The 27,671-nt window shown below is 40.7% G+C and overlaps 1 protein-coding gene across 18 annotated transcripts in view; it reads left to right on the top strand.

The window, feature by feature from the left end:
- Positions 1 to 27,671, top strand: part of ptprsb (protein tyrosine phosphatase receptor type Sb) — a 74,853-nt gene that overhangs the window by 23,162 nt on the left and 24,020 nt on the right. For 11 of the 18 annotated variants that reach the window (XM_025052518.1, XM_025052522.1, XM_025052523.1 and 8 more), the window contains exons 5-10: positions 6,972 to 7,160; positions 17,311 to 17,421; positions 23,064 to 23,078; positions 24,377 to 24,646; positions 25,150 to 25,529; positions 27,388 to 27,589. In XM_025052518.1, the coding sequence (XP_024908286.1) occupies positions 6,972 to 7,160; positions 17,311 to 17,421; positions 23,064 to 23,078; positions 24,377 to 24,646; positions 25,150 to 25,529; positions 27,388 to 27,589 (1,167 nt within the window). The remainder of the gene's footprint in view (positions 1 to 6,971; positions 7,161 to 17,310; positions 17,422 to 23,063; positions 23,079 to 24,376; positions 24,647 to 25,149; positions 25,530 to 27,387; positions 27,590 to 27,671) is intronic. The other 7 variants (XM_025052524.1, XM_025052526.1, XM_025052530.1 and 4 more) reach the window with 1 other exon arrangement.

A 27,671-nucleotide genomic window follows, 5' to 3' on the forward strand; every position in this document is an offset into this window, starting at 1 on the left:
AGCCGATGGATATTTTAGCATCTCATCTTGTTGCAACCACTGTGTCTTTTTGCCAGAATCTGGGTCTTTATCCTTGAAAAACACTGCCTTCTAGCTTTGAAATGCTCTGATCCTAAGTTGAGTGTGGACACAAGTATTATGGGCTGTGAACACTGGCCACTGGCCCAGCACAGCAGGAAAGGACACAAAATAAAGCAAGGGCTTATCTCTTTGCTTGTACATTAAAATCAGGGGATTAAAGCTGGAGTGGTTCAGACTGGCCATTCTCTGCCAAGGGGACATTGAGGAAGAAAAGGAGAAGGAGAAAAAGATGTCAAAAAAGAGGGCAATGGCAGGTTGAACATGGGGGCAGGTCGGGTAACACAACACGATGGCATGAAACAATAGAGATAAAGTGGGATGTTGGAGTGGTGTGGAGGTGCAGGAGATGGATGAGGATTGGGGAGTTGGCAGAACTGTGTGTGAGGCAGAAGGCCTGGTAGCCCTGGGAATAGACTCCTGTCCATCTGTTACCCTGGCCCATCATCGCTGCAAACACAGCCCCCATCCAAAGCACATTACCACATAAACTACACCTCCAGGGCGACCCTGGCCGGTGTGTGCGGTGGTGTGTGTGTGCCTGCCTCCTTCTGAGGTCTGCTCACCATGATGTCTCCCGTCCCCTTGGACACCGCACAAGCTGCTGTCTTAATTTCCACTTAATCAACTGATGTGTGTGTGCAGTAAACTGATTATTGGACTGCAGTGATTGACAGCAATATCCAACACAAATCAGCAGCTATATTGGGAGTGTAACTGGACATAACAGCCTCATTTGTAAAACAAGGGGAAATGAAAACCCAGCAGGGTTTTTAGATCAACAACAATGGATGACATTTATGTTTCCCAGTGACACACAGAGAAGGTTTTCAAACACAAATGAAAAATATTTATTTTATTTATATGAAATAACCACTGTTATTCGCTTGACATTTCACCATTGAGTGTATTATTTTGCCACCATTTAGCCCGTTACCTGTTGACAACATACCAAATATTTAATGACCACATCAGAAGTACAGTGGTATCTTTCTGTCTGCACACCCCTCCGTGTTTCTGTGTGGTAATCACTGTCATCAGTCACCTGTGTCCTGTGATTACCAGTTCATCAGTCTAACTCGTGTCATTCATTTGTGTGTATTATTCCTCAGTTCCTGGTTCAGTGTTTTTGCCTGGTTCATGTGAGTTCTGATTATTTAGATTTGGACTTCAGTATATGAATAAACATTCTGCATCTGATAAGTATCTCCTGAGTGCTGCATTCGAGTCCTGTTTGCTTCCTGATTACAGTAAACATAACGAACTTCAGTTGGTTTTTGATGGCAGTCCAAGTTTTGAATCATCAGAAATCTTTGCCTGCAAAACAGTAGTACTACCCTCTGATAAATACATATATATAAATGAAAAAACATACAACCTGCCTCTGGTTCATAAAATATCGTATAAATGGAAAAACACAACCTGCCTCTGGTTCATAAAATATCAGGAAAAACTATAATATTTATATTGAGGCCAAACATGTTCATAATACATACGCAATTTTAAATATTATAATACCACTGTGTTCAAGCTGTGTTGTTGTGGAAAAATTCTTTGAAATTTGAAATTCTTTAATTTATTTTAAATCCTCCACTGTCCCTAAATTTCACAAGAAAATAAGCCAGAGTTTATGTTCAATCAGATAAACATATTTAAGAGAATCAGTGTGACTGTTCTGCATAACGATTGTAAAATGATAAATAGTGCCGTTAGTCTGTTAGCAGAAAAAGCACAAGCTCGGAGAAATAATGGGACATTTATCTCTAAGTGCTTCACTCACGATATTGCTCTATTACTGAACAATATAAATGTAGTGTAATGCTTCTTGCCGTCTCCCCCCAGCCGTTCATCCCTGCGTGTGCTGTGTTTTTTAGTGTAATTCACTGTGATAGCTCATGGTGTTGAAGATTGCTCTTAAGTGCACAAAAGTGTGTAAAAGTTGCGTTTGGGTCAAATTGTGTTAAAACACAGTTTGTGGGATAAAAGGTCTGTCATCTGATGCAGAAAGGAGGCTTTCCATTATTGACCAAATCCTGCTTCTGAAGAGTCTTTGCAGCCCCATCATGCGCTTCATTTCATCATTTTGTATAATGGTTGACCGACGCTAATAGCAGTGTTGTGCAGTGTGAGAGATTTGTGGTCCGCCACAGGATATGAGCTCCTACTCCTTAGGTGGTCCTAATGGACATAGATATGGTAGGTTATGGTCAGGGAGCTCTTTGTATTTTTGTGCTTTTGCCGTCATTATCGTCCTCCCACATCAACCTCCCCCTCCCAACCTTCTCTTCCCTCTTTTTTCATTGAGTCTAGCAGCCCCACTCAGAGGTGTCTCTGCCTCATTCCGCCTCTCTTGTTTTATTCATTCTTTCATTTTCTGCGTCATCTGTGCCTGACTTTCAACATTGTGTTTATTTTCTCTCTCTCTCTCTCTCTCTCCATCGCTCTCTTTCTATTTTGCAATTTTCAGTCACTACAACCCTTTCCTTCACCTCCAAACTCACTCCATCCATTCCCACTGCGACTGCTCTTTTCTATGGAAAAGCTGCAGCAGTTGTGCTGTTCAGCTTTTCAGAAGGGAATATTTGCCATTTTGCATGGTGAAAAAAAAAAACCTCTGGTGAACGAGAGAATCTCGACTGTGCAGCAGCGTGTCCGTACGACTGCGCGCCTCTGTGAAATCAAAGATGTGAAATACTTCGTTGAGTACATCTGTGTGTATTACTGTGTGTGTGCCTGATTTATGCAGCGTAATCCTGATTATACTTACCTCCTGGTGTCCCAATTTAGGAGGAAGGCAGGCAGGGGGATGGTGGAGGGTTAGAGAAGGATGGTGGAAAAGGAGGAGAAATGTTTTGCCCCTATAGTAAACAGCCTTTATAGAGTGAGATTAGTGATTTCCCTAGGCGTCTGCTGCTTTGGCAGACTGATGGCTCAAGTAGAATTTTGGTCTGGAAACAAGTGAGAGCATCATCTTTGCCTGCGAGAGGATTACACCCCTTGAGTGGAGAACATGCCCTTTCATCACGTATACATCCTTATCTTCCCTGCTCTGGAGTCTCTTCTTTCGTTCCTCCCTCTCAGTCTGTTCTTCATGTATGTGTCTCTGCAGTGTATTATGTGGAGGATTACGGTCTTTAGTGACTTTAGCTGCTGCATCTGGGAGGAGAAAGGGAACAGCTAAGGGACGGTGGGGACTTTAGGCAGGGAATGATCTGCGATGCAAAGTCTGATTCTGCATTGTATTGTGATCTATTATCATAAAGTCCCATTAGCATTTAAAGTGCTCCCCTTCAGGCCTCCTGCAGTCTATAGGAGTCAAAGCATTACAGCCACTGAAGAATGCTGAGCGCTGGCAGATTAATCCTGAATCCGGCTTCCCGAGTTCACCTTCTATTTAGGCCTCTTTCCTGCACTCGGCCGTTTCCTGCTGTAATGAACGGGTAGATAAATGGCCGACCCGTTTCTAACCAGGACAAATGATCAGTAACTGAGTTTGTGAGCGGACTTTTGAGGAGAGACAGAGATAGAAAAACAATCCATGTTTGTTTGTTTGCATCATACGCCTTATGCGTGTGAATTTTCGTGCCAGCACAGTATGTCTGTGTGTGTTTGCCTGTGCACACATTGATTGCATATTTACCCAGATTTGGTTGGCTCCATCAATCGGTTCCAGGCTCCAAGCCCGATTGCCCTTCTGCAAACATAACCAGGCCAAAATGTTCAATATCAACTACTTAATACACACAAACACAGAGCTGGGGGGCGTGCTACTTGCCGCTTGTGCCAAAGTTTCCTCAACGCTGTCGACATGTTCACTGTTTACACGCGGTGCGATTTTCCACAGGCTGTCTTATCAATTTAACCAGGAGATGAAATAAGTGGTACTCTTCCACTGCAATGTTTGTTTTTGATAAATGATTCATTTGGTGAAAAGTGTGATGAAGCAGCGCCTGCAGGATCTATTTCTGGCGGCGGCTGATTCATCCTCAGTCCTGGCTGAATACCTCTGACTCCATGTCCTCCTGTAGGATGGCCTCGTGGACTGTCTGTCTGCATGGCCATCTATCTTCCCGTCTGTTTAATCCGTTCATTCGTATTAATTATTAATTTTGTCAGTGGCGGCCCTGATGACAGTGTGGCTGACTAGCTATATATATCACAGCTGAATTGTTCTGAGAAGCTGATGTGGCTGACAGAGATATTTTTGTGATTGTTTTTTTTTTTTTTTTTTGGAATTTTTACCCTATTTACCTATTTGTCACAAAGCCCATCCTGTATCTAACAATTTAATGCAAGGTCCACTTTTCTATATTTGCAAGACGAACCTGTCAGAAATACAGACACACATTCACACACACACGCACACACAGACATAAGCCTTTGCAGTAATTAGCACTGAGTCTGTGTATAGCTGAAGCTGGCCGGGTGATAAAAAAGAACATCTGAACCCTCTCAGGAGAGAGATGTGAGGTTGGGGGGAGGGCAGAGGGGAGGTAGATGGTGTAGCATTGGGAACTCACCTTTTGACCTGCCTATCAATTCCCTGTGCATCTCTTCTTTCTTTTCCTTCCACGTATCATCAATTGGGGAACCACAACTCCATTCACGTGGATCATTATCATTGATCAGTCTCAGACAGGCTAGGATGAAGGCAGAAGGGGTTACGGTGGTCACGAAGACACACGGGGCCTGATCACCACCTGAGATCACACCATAGACTTTAAATTAGGCCAGGATCTATTTGCATTGCAAATAAGAAAGTAAGGCAGGTCAGTGATGTCACATCACTTCACAGACTAGGCCTAAAGTTATCCTAGCATAACAAATAGTACGTGATTTGTGAAAAGAGACAAAATCATTACTGTATACAGTCTCAACAATGAGATGTCATTTTTTTAATCGATGGTCCTCTAAGCTGCAATAAGGTGAGGAAAATGACAGAACTGCATCGGGCCGCCATGAACCTTCAAGCTTTGACAAGAATATGTGCAAATTCTACATACTTTACTAACTGGTGACTGGTGGTAATGTTCAATAACATTGTTGCATGGTGGAAGGTCATATTGTTTTTGTCTTTAATTTCAGTCTAAATCAGATTTTATTTACCATATTTGCATCATGATCCATGAAGAAAGACCTGAACCCAGTGATCGAGGCTTTTAGAGCCCAAAGTAAATGTGAATAGATATTACCAACTGAGCACTTTCAGTCTATTTCCAGGGCTTTGTTTCTGCAACCAGATACCTCGTTCCATTTTTCTATCGATGTTTCCTAGCTGTAATCAAACATTCAAAAATCTAAAAGCATCCCCACACGCTCATGGAAGTTTTAAATTCTCACTGTCACGGTTCCTCCTCCGTGCTGCATCTGCATGAAGAAAATCAACATCTCTATGTGACATGGTCTCTTCTGTGCTGATGACTGTGTAAAGTGAGAAAGGGAGCAATAAATCCCATCTCCACTCAGGCTCTCATCCTCACAGCAGAGTGTGTGAGACAGATGGTACGTGTCCCTCACGTGCTTAAGTCACAGTAAACTCGGAAAAAGACGCAGGAAAAACAACACACATACACAGTTTCTGTGGTCGCGGTCTGCTTCCGGCCAATGATTTATCAGTGACTTTTAGCAGCTGTTGTGACCTGACAGTTTAAAGAGTTGTCATTGCTATCTGCCTCCATACTGTAGGTAAATGAAATGTGTGATTGTGGCATCAGGTATGGGGGAGGTGTGTCTGTGTCTGTAGCCAGAGACAGAGTGGTGAAAGGTTAAGGAGAGCAGGAAGCAGGAAGGCTGATGGATGCTTGATTACACGTCTGGCCATCTGGACCAATGTCATGGAGATGCTTAATCCCATTCACTGGAGAAAGTGTATGTGTGTGTGTAGGTTGCGGGTGTATGTGCGTGCATGAGTGTATGTGCTAATATTCATTTTGTTGCAGAGTCTAAACTGTGTTGGTTTCTCATCTGCATATGTGTTATTGTTCCTCCTTATATAACACCTTGCACCAAACTTGTGAAAATAATAATAAGAGTCAAGCTGTTATGGATAGTTCTACGGATACTGGATAGAACATACACCAAAGTCACGTGCACACACATTCATCCACTGCCTTCTAAGCATTCAGATGCATCCAGACACAAACAGGCACATCCCTGATCGGCCTCTCTAATCATTGGTACATTTTAACAATTACAGCTAACAAGTCCTTATTAGCCCCAGTGCCCTGCCCCTCCTCTTGATCCCGGCGTCTAATTGCTGCTGCTGCTTCTGAGGAGCTCTCTGCATAGTTATTAGATAGGAATCATTACCAGTTCATAACACAGACCGACAAGACACACACATGGTAGAAAAACCTGCAGCTCACTGCCACCAAACACCTGTGTTTCTATGTTAGGAACCCTGTGTGATTCGGTGTGTGTGTGTGTGTGTGTGTGTGTGTGTACATATCAGCACCTTGGAGAACTCCTGCTGATTAGGCGGTATGTTTATACTGCTGGAGAAACAGCCTGTCACACACACACACTAAAAGTGACTCTTCTCCTTCCTGCCTACTACATCACCTAATGCTCCACTAGAAAGGACATGTTAGAAATATACACTGGGTATTGTTCATGAACTGTACTGTAGATCAACTTCTGCAGTGTCTCTTTAAATGCTCCAGTCCATGAGTTGAGTGCACAATAGTACAGCAGTACAACAGTGATGTTATGTATAGATCAGTCAGACCTTGTGTACATCAGTGATACATTGAAACAAGTCATTTGTCACAACCAGAAAAGCTGGAGCAACAACAACAACAACAACAACAACAAATCTGCTTTTACCACAATATTGTATTATTATAATGGTTTATTCTTTTCTCAAGACATGTTTTTTTTCTTCATCTTTACAGAGGATCTGCTGCCATTCGGCTTTCCCAGTATAGACATGGGTCCCCAACTGAAGGTAGTGGAGCGAACCAAGACAGCCACCATGCTGTGTGCTGCCAGTGGTATTCCTGACCCAGAGATCTCCTGGTTCAAAGACTTCCTGCCTGTGGACCCCAGCCTCAGCCAGGGGCGCATCAAACAGCTCCGATCAGGTAAGATGGATGATAACTGTGTGTAAAAGCATTTCATTTACCGGGGGAACATTTAGGTGCATCTAAGGAATAGCAGGGCTGTTGTGCTGAATGTACTTTTTATTATGTTTGTCTTCAGACTGCAGTGATGCATTCTCATCACTGTGTTTATTTACATCCTCAGGGGCAATAAAAACCCCTTTAAAGCCAATTTCATAAACGGATGATCGACTAAATAAGAATGAAATGGTGTTTTTATTAACATTGGGAGAAAAGATTATAAGAGACGGCACTTTAGAAAAAAGGCACATAAATCTCCTTCCATGGGTGATTATTAATATCAGAGCAGAATTGAAACAAAAAACTTCACGTCTGGCACGCGCTTTTTTAAAGTGATTTGCAGAAAGTTCACACAATTATAAACATAATCCACTTTGGAATAGATATTTAATATAATAATCAATCTTCCTCAGAGCAATTCCCTTTTAATCTCTTTTCAAAATCAATAGAGACAGAGATAGGAGTTTCTTCACATTAGGCATTTAACTGATGCTCCCAGACCCACCCAGCCTGAAATTGTGTGAGATGAGCTCAGTGTCTTAATGTGAATGTGAGATGACTTTGCCAGAGACGTGAGAGGTGGAGGAGGAAAGCTGTGCCCTTCTTTTTTTTTCCTCCTGGAATGGAGTGAAGGAAGGAACGGATCGAGGGAAGAATACAGAAACAATCACATCTTCAGCTTCAGGCAGTTTTTGCAGTTTTTTTTGTTTATGCTCTTCTGTAGAGTTGCTACAGTGTCTTCTGGAGTAGTAGGCAGGCGTGTATCTCTCTGACATTCTCACTCAGCCTTCCTCAGGGAGAATGAAAGTGATGGTGAGGCGAAACCATTTTGTTGTTGCCTCATCCATATTCTCTGTGCTCCTCCATGGAGTCAGCTCTGATATCTCCCTGCTGTCAGCCAATATCCTCCACTGATCACCAGTGCCCTCTGTCAACCGTGTGCCGGTGTCGTCATGCATGGTTTGCTTCCGTGCTCTTGACACACATTCATGATTTGCAAACATTTAAAATCAAAGATCTTTAGATACTAAGAGCCCGTCACCCTCAAACCCTCAAGTCTTCAAGTCCTCCCATTCTTTGTGGCACAGTTTACTGAGGCAACAGTGCCCGATTTATTTTAATGAAGTAAAGTTTGTGGTCATGTCTAAATACATGTCTCACAGGGATGCTGACAAAACAACTTCCCCGCTTTCCTGCCATCGGTTTTAACAGCTGTAATTAGCAGATTTCCACAGCTACTAATTCATGTGAACACGGTCTTGTGCTGACTCAGAGACAGGAACGCCCAATGCAAAATCTGAAATGTGTGAAGGGCACAAGACATCTTGCAAATAAGAAAATTACCAAAGACAGATGGTGCATTTGCTTCATCCTTTTCTCCTCATCCTTTTTAAAGTCAAGACAATAATTGTGCAACAATGAAAGCAAAAAGACATTAACATTATTCAACAGAAATGTAACATGATAGCTTCACAGTTGGAAAAAGTATAGTAAGTAAACAACATTCATCTGTTGCGAAGCAAAAAAAAGTTTTTTTTTTTCTTTTGTCACTGACAGAGGAGAAGGAGCACTTGTTTATCTATACCAATGATAATAAGTAAAAAAGCAGGTTTCATGCAGTAAATGTGAGACGTCTCTTTTTCTCCACAGCTTTCAGTTGTGTCACCCGTTAATAATGCAGTTAATTTTGCTGTCATGAATTTAACGCCACATAGTCTTTTGCTTTATTATTAAAACAATCTCACCGTTACACATCAGATAAGTGTTATCCTATCTCTTTCTTTGTGTATTACTACTTTTTATTATTACTATTAATAACCACCTTGACTTTTATCAACAAGTGAGTCAGCATCTTTCACACCACAACAGTTCTAGTGCAATATTGTCTTCAGGGGCCTTTATTAGATTTGTTCAATTTTGGGCTGTTTTTCAGAGATGCAGTGATGACAAGTGCAAAAAGGCAACGTCCAAAAAGCTGCAGCCAGTGGATGAACTGTCATTTAAAAGGCTCTCTTTTATGAAAGCTAATCTTCTTAACTAAAAGTCAGGGCACCACACTAAATCCTGCAGGGTCTCTTTTGAAGGGCAAGATGCAAGCAATCATTTCAAGGGTGTACAGACGTGTCCACTAAAAAAGTCACTCTAGTTAACTCTGTGAGATAACTTATCACCCGTCCCCAGGGCTCCACTACTCCTGGACCCTTTCAAACAACGTGCATAAAAAAAGCTCACCGTGGCCTAGAAGCAGAGTGAACAGTATGGATCTGCTGTCAGCGCAGTTTAATGTCTGATACTTGGTGATGTGTATGGCTCTAGAGAACACATCGTGTATATATAGATAGTTAGAGAGTTTCATAAAAAAAACTTCACCAGCTTTAATTCCCAATTTAGTTTAGCCCAGAGTAAAGAAAACCTCCTGAGAACGAGCTGCTGCTAAAATCAAAACATCCTCACAGCGTTTTTCCGTATCATTTGAGGATTTTTCAAAAACCGTTGCAGATACTGTTTTGGCCACACATGCTCAGCATGGACGCAATGCGGCGAGTACAAACAAAGCTTTTAATTCCTCAACCGTTCCCAGTATAATTTGAAATAATCCAGTGGTGTGTAAAAAATGGAGGCACCGAGCTGTGATGTGTCCTATAGCCAATGTGTAACTGACTGTGTGGAAAATATCTGCCGCAGAAATGAATGTCGGATCAGGTTTGCTGCCGCAGGGATGCAGGTGAAATTATAGGCTAATAAAAATCATAAGAAACTCTGTTTTGTAAATAACAGCTCTGTTGTCAGCTGTCACTAAACAAACGTCTGAACTCCGCACCTAAAAACTACATTTCCAGAAAAGTCTCTTCAAAAATCTGTCAAATTTTAGTTAGCAGGCAAAGGACCAAGGCTATAAATAAAAATGCTATAATAAAAACACAAACAATCAATTATTATTATTATTATTTTTCTTGTTGTTGTTAATAATACTAATAATATAACATTAATTTACATGAGTATTATATAAAATATAATAATGTTCTTAGTATTTTTAATTGTCACATTATTATAATTATTGTCATTATTATTATTATAATAGATATTGTTTGTTTTGTGCTTTTACAAAAACTCAAAGACAGTAGTAAAATCAATATCAATCATAGGGAACGTAAAAACAGAGTAAAAAGCACTTAGAGCAATTAAAGCCATGTGGGATGAATTATTAACTCTATTGGAGGATAGTGAAAATACAACACTGGAGGTCTTTTCTTCATCCATTTTCTGAAAAACTAACACGCCTCACTGTATCAAAACAGATACCTTTTCATTGCATTTTCAGACAACGTCCCAACTCTGTTGTTCTGTACGTATACGTCATTTTTCCCCCCTTATCTCCTCTGCAGCTTGTCCTCTCCAACACTCATGACACTGATACACGGGCGCTGTATTTTTGTCCTCATATCACATCAATGAAAGAGTAGCAAGACAAATGGCTCGGACCAGATTCAGGGCGGGGTCTTAATAGGATTTCAAATCACCCAAAGCATCACAAAGCTCACCAAGAAAATGCACTGTATAATGAACCAACAGAGCAGTGAAATCATTTGGAGAAAATCAATTACAAGTGAGCCAGGCGCAAAATAGCAGCGAGATGTGTTATGGATGAAACAGTCCTTTAAGATGTGTTTAATGGGGGCAGCTCTGAAGCAATGCCCCTGATTTAGTGGACACCGTCCAGCTCTGTTTGGATCGCGCCCAGGAATCTCTTTAGAGCCACAAACACCGTTGTCCCTCTGACTCTTCTTCTTCTCTCTCTGTCGAGTCTAAGGAAAAGTTCTGTGGCTGCACAGGTCAGGATGAAAAATGATGCCCAGAATGGCTGCGCTCTAATCCTACAAAAGATGACTCTTAGCCATTTTACAGCCCATAATAATCCATCATCTGCAGCCTCTCCCCACTGCAGGGGACTGTCCAAATGATAGCCGTTGGCCGAGGTGAACCCCACGTGTGTATACACCTACATCAAACCTGGACACTCACTCCTCAGCTCAGCTTCTTGGGGGTTACAGGCATATGGTTGTGTATGGATGTGAACTTTTACTGACATATTTATACCTCCACCAAGGCACCCATCTATTTTTCCATGCCATCTGCTATATGTACGTGAGGAGAAGCATGACAAGCTCTCTGTCTATCCCTGACATTTGGGACTGAAAGCGAGCGAGTTTACTTTAAGCGCTAAACAGCCTTGGTAGACCTGCACCCTAACAGATGGCCTGCAATATGGACCCAGGGTCGACTACAGGGTAATAGATGGACCTGTCCAGGCTGAGGAGTGTGATGTGATCAAAGATTGGGCTCACAGTTTAGGACACTTTGATCTAAAAAAGGACAACAAAAAAAAGAATTGCAGTGGAGGAACATATACTTGATTAATTACCTACAATTTAACATTTTGTTTATGTTTTAAGTAGGGCTGTCAAAATTAATGCATTAATCACATTAATTAATTTGTGACTGATTGGGCAGAATGACCTGCACTGAATATTATAACAATTCCACCCTCCATTCACTTCCTGTTGCGCTGATCCACAGTTATTTAAACAGACTGTCGGAAAACTATCATTTCCACATAAACGATGTTGCCAAAAGTATTCGCTCACCCATCCAAATAATTGGAATCAGGTGTTCCAATCATTTTCAACTTCAACTTCAGGCCAGACACCCGGTTGTCTGAATGAGATGTCCGACCCTGGTGAGCACTGCACTACTCATCCTTAGATAGATAGTGGTTCTCAGGTGAAGGGTCAAATGAGCAGCAGTCCTAGTTTTTCATGTACCTTCACCAAACATGAGTTACCATGAGTCTGCAGTACCTCCACCGCCCCCTTAGGGATCACAGACCCCTTGTAAAGACCTGTAATTTGAACCACATATATTATATATATTCCATTAGTTTACATGTGTTTTCTAGATAATGATTATTATATAATGACAAATTACAAATCAGTGACTAAACCTGTGTTTAGTCACTGTGAAGAGAACCAGTCAGTCTTCACCTCATTGATTGGTTTAATTTATTTTATTCAGTAAGGTCCAGACCAAACAAGAACCATCTGGTCCACTTCAGAATATAAGTACAAAGACTGCTTAGATATTGGTGTATTACTTCATAATACTGCTATTATATCCTTATCAATCCACTTTACTTTGGGTAAACTGCAGATTAAACTGCTGCAGAAACCCATGTAAGCCTGTTGTCATCTGTGATGTAAGAGCCCGTGTTGACACTTTTTGTTTTAAACAGCAGATGTTCAGATGTGTTCAGTCTGTTAACGCCCTCAATGCGGAACACAATCCTGCTGCAAATTAGGAGGAATTCCTCCCTCTGTGGATTTCTTTCTTCAAAGTGGTTTAAACAAAAGGGTAAACAAATTTCCCTCTCAAGGATATTGGAACATTTTCATGATTTGCATAAATAAAGACAAACTAAATCATGTGGAAAACTGATTCAGAGTCAGACTTTGTTTACATGTACCTTCCCTAAACCCCATATGGATTCAAATTAATTAATTGACAACCAGATTATATGTAATTTTATTTGTCACAAAAAGTGTTACAGTTTTCCCTTCTTTCAGATGTGAAATAATTTGAATCGGCCTTAACCTCAGACCCTCTCTCTCTGTGGTCCATCATCAAGTCCATTCGGGTTAATGTAGTGTGATAAAAGTCCAGACCATCTGTCTTCATTGTTAGTCCACTGCCCTAATCACAAGTTAATGTCTCACCTGAATGGAGAGTGGTGAACATGTAGTCGATCTGTTTGACCCAGAAGTTCTGGACAGACCAGAGGACGTATCTGTTGCCACTGGATCAGCTGATTCTCATCCCGGCTGACATAACACACCATCGGAAGCTTCACGGTGGTTCAGTTTACTGAAGTCATGTCTCCTTCTGGATCTGTCATTACCTCCTAGACTCACTAACCATCTGCTCGGTAACCTTGTAACCTCCTGTTACTAATGCTGATTTACATCACGTTTGATATACCGTATATACAGTATATATATATGAATTTATTTGTATATGTACAGTGCATATACTGTCACAGCTTGCTTAGCATAAAAAAACCTCCAACGCTAATTTGCGCGGTTGCTTGGCCGTACCAGCTGTTTCCAGATGTCAGAGGAGCTCTTGTTTGTGGAGTTGCACCTGTTCAGCTCCATCTCTTTTCAACTCATCTCTGTCTTTTTTTGTCTTGGCGCTTCTCCTCCTGCCTCCAGGAGAGAGGCTTGTCTGGTGCAGCAGATAATGTATTCCTGTTTATTCCCCCTACTATGTGCCCTGTGCTGTGAGGATGTGAGGGCAGGAGAAAATAGCGGGAGAGGAAAGGGGCACTAGCTGCTGTCCTTTCATGTAACTGCAGACGATAGATGCAAATGGATAATAGCCCCAGTCTGCAGAGCCTCAGACGCACACAAAATACACATTTGTTCCTCAGCGTTGCTGTTACAAGCTGAGTGTTCCATCCTCTGGGCCTCCAAAAGCATTTAGTTAAAACTAAATATTAAATACTCAAAATACCTCAACCTGTGTGTCTCTGTGGAGACTCTCAAGTGTCTCAAGTACTAATCTTATTTTACCTTTAGGATAAACGCTTATTCAAACATGTAATGATTTGGATTTCATTTGATCTGATCTTCATGTGATCAAAGAACATTTACTCTGCAGTGTCATAAAATTGAATATATTAGTAAAGTTTACTTGCTTAGTGTGACATGACAAATATTAAGAAATGTTGCATTGATTACACCAAACTACGTAAGATAGCAAAAGTTACTGCAATACCCCAGAAAAGTGTTGGTAAATGAATAACCAAAAATGTTGGTTGTTTTCTTGATCTTTTCACAGCATTATACAGTAAATCTATTCAATTAAACGGTCTGCAAAGTTTAGGAAACCACACAGATGACATTTCCATTTTTTGTTTGTTGACATTTTTATACGCACAAACCCAGAGACATGTAGTTCGCTGTAATATTGTCTAACCCTCAACTGCCGATAATGTTCAGAAACTAAGAACATTATGGTCACAAAAATTAATTCTGTAGCATTTAAAATCACTGTCAATCAAACCATAAGTAAAATGGGTATTCTTAATCTTTTTTTTCTGTTTGCATTTATGAAAATATGACAAATGTGTGCATAAATGCAGAGCCTACTGTAGTTTTCTCTTCAGCCATCACATACTTACATCTCCCACCACCCAGATGTCTTTTGTCAGCCTCACAGCTGATCTGATACTGAAGCGACTGCCTGCGTATTTGTGTGTGTCCTTATCTACGCGTCTTCTTCTGTGTGTGTGTGTGTCTACGTGTGTGTGCTTTAATGTCTGTCTTCAGTTCTGTCTGTCCTCCCCAGGGAACATGTCAGTCCGATGAGGTATTTGACGGAGAATAGTCAGGAAAAGATTCTCTGAAACTCTGAAAACCAAAAATAACTAGAATAGCAGAGATACTGTGAGTAATTACAGCCTGATTTTGAAAGAAGAGAATATTCATCATCATCAGATCAGAGTTTAATATTATAAAAAAATAAGAAATAACACAAAAAACTCTAAAGGGAGAAAAGAGCAGCGCTGAGTCTCTGCTTCAGGGTACAGCTCTGTAGTTATTGCCAAGAACAAAACTTTCTTTTTAGAAACAGTAGGTGAGTAGAGAAAACTGGTAAAAAAGGCCCTGTGGGTATCATCTCAATCCATGTAAAGTTAGGTCTGACTTTTAAACTTTAAAAAAAGCAAAACATAGAATTCATGAAAATTCGACTGCACAGCCAATCAGGGTCAAAAATCAGTCAAGGCTGTAGGGAGAACACTCTGGAATCTCTAAAAATAATTCCCTAAAAATCCAATGGTCAATTTGCAGTAAAAAAAAAAAAAAAGAAATATCTTTAGAAACATTCAATGATGCTAATTGTCCCCAGGTAGCTGAACTAGCTGTCCAAGACATTCTGATTTTGGTTAGAAGATCAAGTGGTAGGATTTGATTAAAACTGTCCTGGAAATGATCCAGAGTGCCCTAAAGACAGAGTTCAGAGGGGTAAACTAAACCAAGCTGGTAACTTCCTCCTTGAATGCTTTTTCTTTTGGCTTTTTGTGAAAAGCAGAAGACAAGGTCAAAACCTATTGATGATGTGCAAATCTGAGAACATTAAAAAAAGAGTCTTATGGTCGAGCTGTTAAAGCAGCAGAGGCTGCTGAATCCAGATCACGTACTAAACAGTTTAGCATATTGACTCTGCCACCACATTTATCTGCATCCTGCCAATCTGTCTTTTTACAGCCCATTGTTTGTTTCCCTCAGTGCTCGCCCCGTGCTCACACCAACATATTCTACATCTACAACTACTGCAGATTTCAGGCAACCCTTTTTTAATATAAGTTGAAAAAAAAAATTTTATCAGTATTTTTTAATCAATCACTGGACATCAACCCCATTTGAACTCCATATGACCCCAGTTGGAGTTGGGACCCTGAGGTTGACTCTCCCATATGGTTTGGTTTTCTGTCAGGCAATTAATGCAGGAGGACTGCAACCTTTTTTTTATAATCTACTAATATTATTATCTTCACATTTCTCATGTACTCATGTGATGCATGTGACATGTCAACATCCAAATGTTAAATCTTGATAAATCGCTTGGCTATTATTTGTTTTCCAAAATGTCAGAACATGACAAAAGACCAAATGACCCTTACACACATTTCAAGATGTTGCTTTTATTTTGAAATCCAAATGTATACATGTTCCAAAGAATGCATGTTTAGTGTGCAACTGATCTAACAGCAAAACTAATAAAAATGATTGAACTCATTCTGAATCTGCTGCTGAACAGAGTTTACTCTTTGTGGAGAACAGTTTAAGTTGATGTGCAGTCAAAAGTTCTCAGCTTGTGTGGCAATTCTAACTCCAATGGTCGTGCCTCTAAACGTTGAAGAGAAATAAAGTTTGGAGTGAGTCTTGTTAACAGAACTGCAGCTGCGCCTCGTCTTGGTTGAAATCCTCCTCTTCCTCTAACACATCACTCAGCCACGGTCTTGGCTGCAGTCTCTCAGCAGCTGTACTCTGTCAAGTCTGTATTCAGATGTTGAACGTCTCTGTCAGCGTTGTTTTCATCCATTGTGTTGGCGTTGCTCTCCTGGCTGAGGTCTTCAGCCAGTGAAAATGTGGAAGGGAAAAACACTTCTCTGCACTTGGACAAAAATCCCAAATCTGTCCTGATTTGTTTGTTCTTTTTGGGTGGAATGCACACCATGTTTTCATCAGCAGTGTTCCAGACCTGATTCTGTTTCTTTTCCAGTATTTTATCTCTCGTTTGGTTGACACTCAACCACGCCTACAGATGTGGCTTTTATTTAGCCTTATTTCTCTTGGTACAGATTGACTATCCGAGGGTGTGTTCCAGGTGAAATGGCACCACTATGACTGGTGGGATATCTATTGATTATTTCATGAGAGCAGAGTCATTCTCCTAATGGATGTCCATGGGTGTTTTTTAACCCTTACTATCAGCAAGGGTACTACACCTTTCCTCAGCAGAGAGCCTTTATATTCATAGTTAAACCATGTGAGGAGAACAGAAAGACCACATCGTTAACATTTACAGCCGTAGCACTGGGCAAAATGAAGAAGCTGCTAGTGCATCGTAAAGGAACAATAGATCGGATTTAGGATGAAAAAGAATAGAAGACAAAGATCAGAAGAGGAAAATTATAGAAGTGTATGTGGGTATATATATATATATATATATATGCACATATACATTTACTGTACATTTTCCCTACTACAACAAAGGCGTCACTGGTAGCTGGTTTTATAACTGGCACTTTGTCTGTATGTGGGCACAGACAGCTTCTTTTTCAGTTTACTCAACAAGCAACCACGCTGCAGCCACATGTGATGTGGTTATAAAGATAAAAAGCTAATTGTGAGGCCACATGAATTAAATATGGAGCTGCTGGTCTGGACATTGTGGCAACACAGATAAAAAAAACAATTACAACATGTTGATAGAAAAGAAAAATCATGTCATCTGAACGTCCTCTTCTCTGTTTCTTCTCTTTTTACAGGAGCTTTACAAATTGAAAATAGCGAGGAAACCGACCAGGGGAAGTACGAGTGCGTGGCCACCAACTCCCAAGGTGTCCGCTACTCCTCCCCCGCGAACCTCTACGTGCGAGGTAGGACCCCAAACCCAGAACACATGGGAACACACACTCACAAAAGAGCGAACTCACTGATTCACTGTTACGGTGCTCTTAAAATACATGAATAACTTGTCATAACTGTCTTTTTAAACAACTTTTACTAACCCATTCATTGTCTACAGTTAATGCTAACACCGTTGTTTGGTATTTTCTCACAACCACCTTTAACAAATCCACCTTAAACCCCTGTGCGGGCTCCTACTGTGGAATCAAAGTGATCGTAAAGTTGAGAAAGCACCTCGGTTTAAGTGCGTGGAAACACCACTGACGTGTGGGACTGAAACATTCCCTGCACTGAAGGCGGATTAAATGGTTTTACTAAAGAGTTAACTCATGATATAAATACAGATTATTAAAATGATCAGACACGGGATGTCATTTAATTTTAAATCATTTTAATTAACGTGGTCAGTGCTCCCACACGACCTCTGTTTAATTGACTGTAGCCTCTGGTCTGTGGGTGGATTATTAGAGATCATATCTGAAAGACCACGTCTAATGTTCAGTCATAGTTTCTTTGTGGGAAATCAGAGAAGTTTGTTGTGTGAGGGTTGGTGTGGACGTTGTGTGTGTGTGTGTTTATGTGTGTTTCAGTGGAGCGAGTGGCTTTGCGCTGGCCGTTTTTATTCTCTCTGTGTTTCCCCGTTCTCTCTCTCCCCCCTCACGTCATTGTGTTCTGCATCAACCCCCCTCCATTCCTCAGAGCTTCGAGAAGGTTGGTGTGCTCTTTCTTTTCTTTTGTTACTCCTTTGTTTCTGAAATCTTCACTTATTGAAGCAGAGATAAACAAAGAAAAAAATAATAATTTCAAAGGATATTTTAAATGACTCTGGAGTAGATTTGAAAAGAAATGGTTTTTGTCTCCAAAATGACGAGATGATTTCTCTAAAACTGCTGTGATGTTCAAGTGGTGTGCCTACGCAGCAGAGTGCATTTACTGCATTGTGAGGCCTTGTGTGCAGAGTCCTTGGTATTGCCTTCACTCCCCGATCACTGTTTCTGCATGGTATGATCTTGTTGTCATGGAGACCCAAGAACTGGAAGATATAAAAGAGGCAATGTTTGCATGGAAGGAGTTAAAGAGAGGTAGAAAGCCGCACCGCTTTGCATGCGCGTTGACTGACGGACTGACACAGGTGCATGGCACAGTGTGTGTTTATGCTCATTGATCTGCCTGGGTTGTGATATTATTGAACCTGCTGCCTTGTTAAGTCATGCTCCTCCTTCTGTTTGCTCTTTTATCATCACATGTAATGTTTTCTTTAGGCTTTTCATGTCATCCGCTCAAAATATGCAGTTTTGAACCGAGTGCTGCACTCGCTGTCAAATATGCACACGTCAGTCTGACGAGGCAGGATATGTACTGTGCAGGTTTTGTTGTTGGCTGAATTCATGACAAAAACTGATGATGGCAAAAGATCAAAGCATCCCATCAGGAGTTTCATACTTCAGTACAAATTTCACATACTTGTACTCTGGCTGTGATGAGGATCATTACATATAATAAATGAAATACAGCGTGAAACCAGCAATTAGCATACAGAACTCCTGACAAAACTGAAAGAAATGTCTGTATTTGATGTTGAAACTTGTCTGATGGGTGCTTTTGGTGGCTTTTATATTCAAAATAGTCAACAAGGCTTCCATAAAACACACAGTTCATGTTTGTGACATAAGGCATGTGAGTTGTTTGTGTATTACATGCCTGGTAAACGTGGAGGTTGTACAACAACAGGTTAGATAAGAGTTAGCTGAGTGCTATCTAAATTGTTACTAAGAGTAGAACAATAGCAAAATAGCTATAAAAATGTAGAATGATTTAATAATAATTAGATTTACTTATCCTTGTACATATACAGACACAAACACACTAACACATTCATTCACACAAAATGAAAATTGTCTTTTGTATACTATGTAACTCATCCCTGGGAACCAAATGTAAAAGTTAAATGTAAAAGTAGGCAGAAAATGACTATAAATAAGAGATTTCTTTAAACTATAAATAAAGATACTATAAATATAGATAAAACAAATATGAATGTAATAACACAGAGGTCAGCAAAGGTCTGGGCATTAAGGGGGAGTTATTGTATGAAACTTAAGCTAACATAGTATTGCTAAGAATTTGCCAGAAATTAAATGTTAACCTGATATACAGTGCAGTTCTGTGTAATGGTTGTTGTTTTCTTCAACCTTTTTTTTCTCCGTCTAAAGTATCTAAACCATATGTAGAGAATTAGAAGTTCATTCTCCAGATCAATAACCTGGAGAAGGCACGGCTGAAAATATCTGGCTCATGGGTGTGGCCGCACGGCTGCTGACAGCCATGCTCCGTCCTCTAGAGTAGAGCTGCTGCTCCAACGGTTCAGCCAGGAATCCAAAGATACGTACAAAATCGTCTTTGTCACAGGAGCATTAGTGATACAGTAACTCATTTCCTCCACACTGTCTGCAGAAGTGAAATACTTTCACATATTGAATAGTGCATCAATAATCCAACAGTACTGTATAATTTACAACACAGGGCACACACTGCTGCATAGACTTCTCTTCTGATACTAAGGATGTAATAGGTGAACTTTTCATGTAAGATTTGACACAATCCTTTATAAAGTAACCATAAACCTGTAGGAATATGAACCAATGCATACTGTGTTTTTAATACTTTGATAGCAGCTAGCTTTATTCTGTAGAAAAGTCCATCTGTCCTTCTGTTTGATTATATACTGTTCAGTAATTCAATCAGTGTAGGATTTCAGCTGGTTATGGGGGTTTTCTTTAAAAAGACTGCAGGAGCAGGGCCATTTTAAGTGAGAATGTGGCCAACTGTCTGCCGGCCTGTTTGACTGCCTTGATTGATCAAATTACATCAGTGGTCACACAATACTGTGAGGCTGACTCATGCGTTTGCCTCAGTGGTCAGCCTGCAGAGTCATGGAGATTCCCCTGTCACTGTTGATCCTTTAAAGCCAAATTGGCACAAATAATGGTGTTTTGACTCCGAGTGAGATTGTGCTTTTAGAATCTGATCTAGAGACTTCTAAGACAGACCTTGACAACCAGGCTGTAACAGCCATCTCTCAGCATTTGCTTTGTTCACTGAGTGACAGAACAGCAGTAAGCGGCCATGGGGGTGGGAAGCCTGATCGATACCAATCAGGAGGAGGAGAAGGAGGAAGGGAGGGAGGGAGGAAGGTGGGAGACGATGGAATGGCAACGGGAGGGGGGGGAGGGTGCGGGGGGGGGGGGGGGGGGATTTGTTAGCGCTGCGTGACAGCAAGGAAAAAAAAGTGAAACATTTTCTGGTGCTTCTAATTTTCTCCGAGAGCAATCCTTTAAAAGGGAATAAAGACGAACTATGCAGCAGAAACGTTGCGTTCTGATGCAGATTACAGTTTTTATCAAAATGAAACATTTGCAAAAATCAAATTGTATTATTAACAAAGCTGAACAGCTTTTACAATCCAATCAATATAACCCCCAAATACTGGGGCAACATCAATAGCTAGAATTCAGCCCCATACCATAACAGAGCCTCCAGTGTTTAATTAAAAATTCCAAACTAATGGTTTAGGATTTTTTTCCCAACCACGAAAGTATGACTTATCCTTTTGTCTTGCCCCTCTCAAGAAAATTATGAAATAAAACAGATTTAAACACTTTGGTTCTGCCATTTACTTATAAATCTCAGTCTTGTTTCTGTCTTGCAGATATTTGTTTTCCCGGGTAATAGACTTTGTTGGCAATTTAAAATCTTCAGTAGCTCATCAGACAAAAGCCACTATTAGGATATTGCCTATAAGTAATGTGTTGCAATTTATCATTTGAATATTTTCAGGGTGAAAAATAAAAATAAACCAAGGAAGTCTCCAGACAAATGCAGGTCAGAGTCAGTAAAGAAAACCACATCCAGTGTCTAGTCAAACCTTACCCCAGCTGTTTCTATCTCCCTCAAACACACTCCTATGCCTCTTGTTGATTGACATTCAAAATTAATCTCACCCTTCCACTTTCTCGATATCTGGGGGATATTAATGATTCCTTCTTATTACTGTGGTTTATGAAAGCGCTGTCCTTGAGTCAGGCGCCGCGTCGCTGCGTAAATGTCAGCTCGGCAATGGCGGGCATGAGCTGTGGTTATATAGCTGTGCAGAGGTGCCGTATCGCTAATCCTTATTCTCTGCCAAGGTTTTCTAAGTCAGTAGCTTCCAGACTCCCTGCAGAGGGCAGGACTAATGATAGCTCCACTAATAAAGACTGAAGCTCTCAGCCGTGGAAGATGTATAGAAAACAGGGAGAAATCATGCAGGTCTGCTCCATTAGGTTTAAGCTGGAGGTTCCTGGAGCATGTGAGGGATTATCCGTTTTCGTGAAGTCACTTTATTGTCCCCTACTATGGCGGACGCCTCAGCCTTTTGTCTCCACTCCTTGCAGTTGCCGATACACGTTTTCCTCCCGAATACCACTCATGTTTCAGGTCACATCACCATCATCCTCAGGCTATTATCTACATCCTGTTGTTGCTCATGTTACCAAACTAATCCATACGCCTAATTAACATGTCTTTTTTTGGTCTGTTGTGTTGTATGGATAAGTACAGTCACTCAGAGACTTAGTGAATTGAGCTTTTTGTCATGCTGCATCTGCACCTGCACCTGCACCGCCCCTCTGTCTGTCTTCTGCATGTCTCTCTGTCTCCTGCATGTTCAGATGAGGACGTGCTGCATAACCATGTCTGTTTCTAACAGATCTACCTGTTTTTGTCTCTGTGTCTTTCTTGTCTTCGACCACTGTATCCGATTTCTGGGTATCTTCCAGTCGTGTACTTAAGATGCTTTTCAACAGGGAAACGATTCTTTTTCAATTTGTTGAAATTATTGCCAAAACGTGTTAACTTCTATCCAACTGTCTCTAGATTCTTTGAGTAAAAGGATGTGGCCCATGAAGATTCCAAGTAATGATGTTACTCATTAAGGAGTGGAGGTTATGCAGTAAACAAAAATTCCTTTTTGCTTTGAATTACATATTAGAAGTGCTGCTGTGCTGAATGTGCAAATCTTGTAAAAGTAAGCCTTGCACTTTTATTTTTATAGCTTATAACTTTTTGTTTAATTAAAAAAACAACATTTGTTGTATGTCATTCAAACAGCTTCCTCCCAGTGTTGAGTTTAGTTGAGTTTTCAACGGTGTTTCTCTTCTTTCTGTCTGTCTTCCCTTGCCATCGTCTCCTTTCATCCAAAGACGTTTGTGCTTTTCTCTTTCTGTCTATTTCTGTTTCCTGTGTTGTGACTCTGGGGTTTCCTCTTCTTTTCTCCTTCAACACACAATCTTTAGCCTTTTCGTTGTTTTTTTTTTCTTTATATTTTATGTTCCTACTTTTAAGTGCCTTCTTTCTGAATGGGCCTGAGTCTGGTATACAGTCATGTTTTTAAATAGATCCATGTGTTTTCTTCTTCCTCGCTCCTCTTTTCTACCCCCCTTTTGCCCTCCTGCCCCTGGAACCTTCTTCTAATCTTCTCTTTATCTCCTCGCCCCCTGTCTCATCCCCCCTCCTGTCCCTTCCCTTTTTTTTCTTCTCTTCTTCTGCATTCTGTCTGCACCCTGATGTGTAGGAGCGACAGACACATGTACATAAGTTTATTAACTTATAAACATGCACATACTGCCTCACATTCCTCCCCCCTTTTGCTCGCACTCGTTCTCTCTCTCGTTCTGCCTCTCCCATGCTGTCTTGGTGTCCTTTACTGTGTTCCAATGATCACTCTGTTAATTACCACAACACCTTAGTAGAACCACTCCTGTCCACATCCCCTACCCATTTGACAACACACTGTTATTATCAGTTATGAATCCTATGTATTGTACAGTATCTTGTTGTACAATGTGGCTGTCCTTTGCTACATTGCCTGTCATTGTCTGGAAGAGAAGCAGAGCTGCCTCTGTCTCGTTCTCTCTCTCTGTCTGTCTTTCTGCCTCTCTCTCGCTCTTCCTGTCACTCCCTCTCTCTCTTTCCTTCTTATATCTGTCTCTCCAGTGTCTCCACTCTCTGTCTCCTACTCAGTCCTCGGTTCTTCTTTCTCTTCTTTGTGTTTTTTTTTTCTACCATTTTATACCTCTTGAGTCGCCCAGGCATGCAGTGACCTATGAGTTCAGTTTCTCTCTATACTGTAGAGTCATTCTGCTACACATGCAGAATTGGATGTTATTTCCTCTCATGGAGACACAAAAAGCAGACTGGGCCTATTGATTGGTCCAACGATGTGCAAAGGTACTTTCTTTTCTTGGCAAAAAAAAAAAACAAACAAACCAATCTCTAACCACTGCAGAGGCACATCAAATAACAGAAATAAAGTTTGTCACCAAAGTTTTTTTTTTTAAAGTTAAGGTTATTGATTGGACTTTGAAATATGATGATAACACTGACAAAATGATGGACAAAAACAAACTACAAAATATTACATTTCTACTGCAACTGTGATAAATGAAAAAAAGTAATTAAAAAGCAGAGAAACTGACTATAGGGGTCATGACCTGGTTGAAATGTTACTCAAGAGTTTGTCACGTTATTATTTTGAGTAGGCAGCTCACTCTGATTGGTTGAGCTCAACACAAGATTTGTGTTTTTTGTTGAACTCATCAGTACCATAAGTAATTGGGACTAAACTTGAAATATCCCTTTGTAATTTTTCTGTAAAAACCCTGAAGTTCATTCTCCCCCCTCCCTGTTACTTCTCTCTTTTTCTCTCTCCTCCTACTCCTACTCTCTCTTTTTTTCTCTTAATCCCTCTCTACTCTCTCTCTCTGGTTTTCTCCTCCTCACTCCCTCCTCCTGCTTTTTCTCCGTCACCACCTTACCCCTTTACCCCCAACCCCATCCCCTGATCTTCCTCTCCTTCTCCACCCCGACTCTCTTCCTTCTTCCCAGTGCGCCGTGTTCCCCCTCGTTTCTCCATCTTACCCTCCAACCATGAGATCATGCCTGGGGGGAGCGTCAACATCACCTGCGTGGCCGTGGGCTCACCCATGCCCTACGTCAAATGGATGCTTGGCAGCGAGGACCTGACGCCGGAGGACGAGATGCCGATCGGGCGTAACGTGCTGGAGCTCAACAGTGTGCGGGAGTCTGCCAACTACACCTGTGTGGCCATGAGTAGTCTGGGAATTGTGGAGGCCACGGCTCAGGTCTTAGTGAAGAGTAAGAGACACACTGATCATAAGATGGACCAGATCTATCTATCTATCTATCTCCTGATCTAGACTAGAGTGAGAGCTACAGACCTTGGTTCTCAAGCCATTAAAAGTGTAATAGAAAGAAAAAATGATTCGACACAGTGCTTGATTCAATGTCTAAATTGGTTTGGAGTCAGCGAAACATTTTTTTTATCATCATTTTCCCTGGTTAATCCAGGCTCATGTTATTATTTAACATCCAGACAGTTAGTTAGTTATATATTCATACATTTATAGATGCCATGGCAACAAATGTTTTAAAAGAGAATTTGAACTGGAATACAATTACATTTTGTCAGACAATGAATTCAATCATCGTTCTGGCCTCTTGGTATTTACTGAATATTAAAGCAATGAAATGCATTTCATCAAATTCCATTTCTTAATTCTTGTCATATGTGTCGTTAAAGAACAATCTTCTCATGATTGTTTACATTTTTAAAAAAAGTGAATCTCTCTTTATCCAAGCTCTGCCCAAGCCTCCTGGTACACCCATAGTCACGGAGACAACGGCCACAAGTGTCACCATCACCTGGGACTCGGGCAACCCCGACCCTGTCTCCTACTACATCATCCAGTACAGAGCCAAAGGACCAGACAGCAAATATGAGACAGTGGACAGCATCACCACCACGCGCTACAGCATCGGAGGGCTGTATCCCAACACTGAGTATGAAATCAGAGTGTCAGCCTTCAACAGCATTGGCCAGGGGCCTCCCTCTGCTCGAGTGGAAGCTCGAACAGGAGAGCAGGCGCCGGCCAGTCCTCCTCGCAATGTCCAGGCTCACATCATCTCTCAGAACACTGTCATGGTCCGATGGGAGGAGCCAGAGGAACCCAACGGACAGGTGGGACCTGCAGCGATAAAGTTATACCTTAGAAATTAAAAGACTTCATTTTTGTCTCCTGCAGCCATGCTCTGTTAAGGCAGCTGTATGTGTGCTTTATCTGTCATTTCCTTCTAAATGGGATCTGATCATACAAAATAACACTAGGTGCAAAAAAAAAAAATACATAAAGGTATTGTTGTTTCAGACCAAAACATAATCAGGGAAATTTTATTAACATTGCAGTTTGGATGAGAAGTTGCCTAATTTTCTTATTGTTTGCTCATACAAAGAAACCAAAGAGTTTTTTGTCTGTTTTTACCTTGAAACCAGTGCCAAAAAAAAAAAATTCCAAATTTACAATAAAAGTAGCCACAAACTTGTAGAACTTATAAAAAATTAATTTCGACAGCCTTAAAAAAGAGTTTCACTAATTTACCTGGTCAGCAGAGAAGTTTCTGTCTTCCTGTGGGCACCTGTCAGGGATTTCTGCTGGTATATTTTTAGCAAAACACATTTACACTGTTCATCCCAGAATGACTTCAACGTCACAACGTTTGGTCGTGCTCTGTTAAACACGCTGCCTAATCATGGTACATACAGTACTGCATAAGTGTAGCCAAAAATTAAATTTGCCCTCACTTACTGTGAGGGCTGCTAACGTTCAGGACCCACTGGGGGTTACAACGATAAAGCCTTAATAAAATCCACCACCGGGAGCTATATTCTAGTTTACAGGTTCACGTCCTTTACAGGGAATGTGTCTTGTCAGAGCTTTCCATCCTGTAACTCCCTGGCTCCGTTTCCCCTCTTGCTAAAGAAGGAAATGGTAATTGGATTGTCTGTTCTAAGTTAAGAGCACTGCCTCCTGAGGCCCATTTCTTTTTTCTCTCCTACCTTACTCTGCAGTAGGTTCATAAAAGCTCCAGACTGATTTGAGAGCATACGGGGATTACAGATATTAAAGAATAATAACCGGAGCGGTGGCAGAGGTGGAGTGTAAGGGCACTGACATGGCAGTGGGATTACACACACACACACACACACACACACACACACTGGACTTTCCATAAAAGAAAAGCTCTGCAGGAGCGGCTGGAGTGATTATATCTGACACACCACAATCTGAGGATGTTTATCTTATATTAAAACAGTTTTTCATCCACTCCTTCGTTTATCAAGGTCATATACGTTGTAGCAGCGGAGGGGAAAGAACAGCCTGTTGTGGCGGTGACCTCCAACACACACTGACCCATCACATCCACACAGCACCGTCTGGATTAAAAACAATTCACTGATTGAGACGTGACCTTGGACGCCAGCAAATCTAAACATTTGTTAGAATGTGAAATCATTTTCCATTCTAAAAATGTAACCTCTTTGGGAATACTAAATATAGTTGATTAACTGATTAAATTTTGATTACTAATTTAACCTCAGTGTCAGAAAGTTCTGATCTACTGTTTATATCATGTTTAAACATTTTTACATAATGCATTTAAATGTATATTTTAATTTCTTGATTAATTAATTAGTTCTTAAATTAAATGTCTTTGAAAACGCACTGATTTAGTTTATTTTAAATTAATCAAGAAAATTAGTAATTTTATTTATTATAAATATATATTAATATATTTAAAATATGAAAGGTTGAAATGACCAATATGTTTTTGTTTGAATGTTAATGTTGGGATTATTATTATTATTATTATTACTGTTATTATTATTATTATGAAGGTTTAAAATGCTTGTATGGACAGTGATAAAAAAAGAAAGAAACAAAGATGACTCGATGCCCCTCAGTCAGATACACAGATACAGCTCTCCTTCCCTGACTCGTCTTCTCTAACATCTGTCTATTTCCTTCTCTTGTTATTAGGTGAAAGGCTATCGTGTGTACTATACCATGGATCCATCCCGGTCTATAAACGAGTGGCAGATTCATAATGTCCAGGACAGTGTCATCACCACCATTCAGAACCTCAGAACCTCTGAGACTTACACTATCCAGGTCCTGGCCTTCACTTCTGTAGGAGATGGTCCGTTCTCTGATCCTGTCCATGTCAAGGTCATGCCTGGAGGTCAGTTTGTGTGTGTAAAAAGGATTGCTAGTTCATAATAATATGAACTGAAATGTTCTGCCCAGTGAAGCAGGAAGTCATT

This window comes from Cynoglossus semilaevis, chromosome 20 (genome assembly GCF_000523025.1).
Source record: "Cynoglossus semilaevis isolate Cse_v1.0 chromosome 20, Cse_v1.0, whole genome shotgun sequence".
In the NCBI taxonomy this organism is placed as follows: Eukaryota; Metazoa; Chordata; class Actinopteri; order Pleuronectiformes; family Cynoglossidae; genus Cynoglossus; species Cynoglossus semilaevis.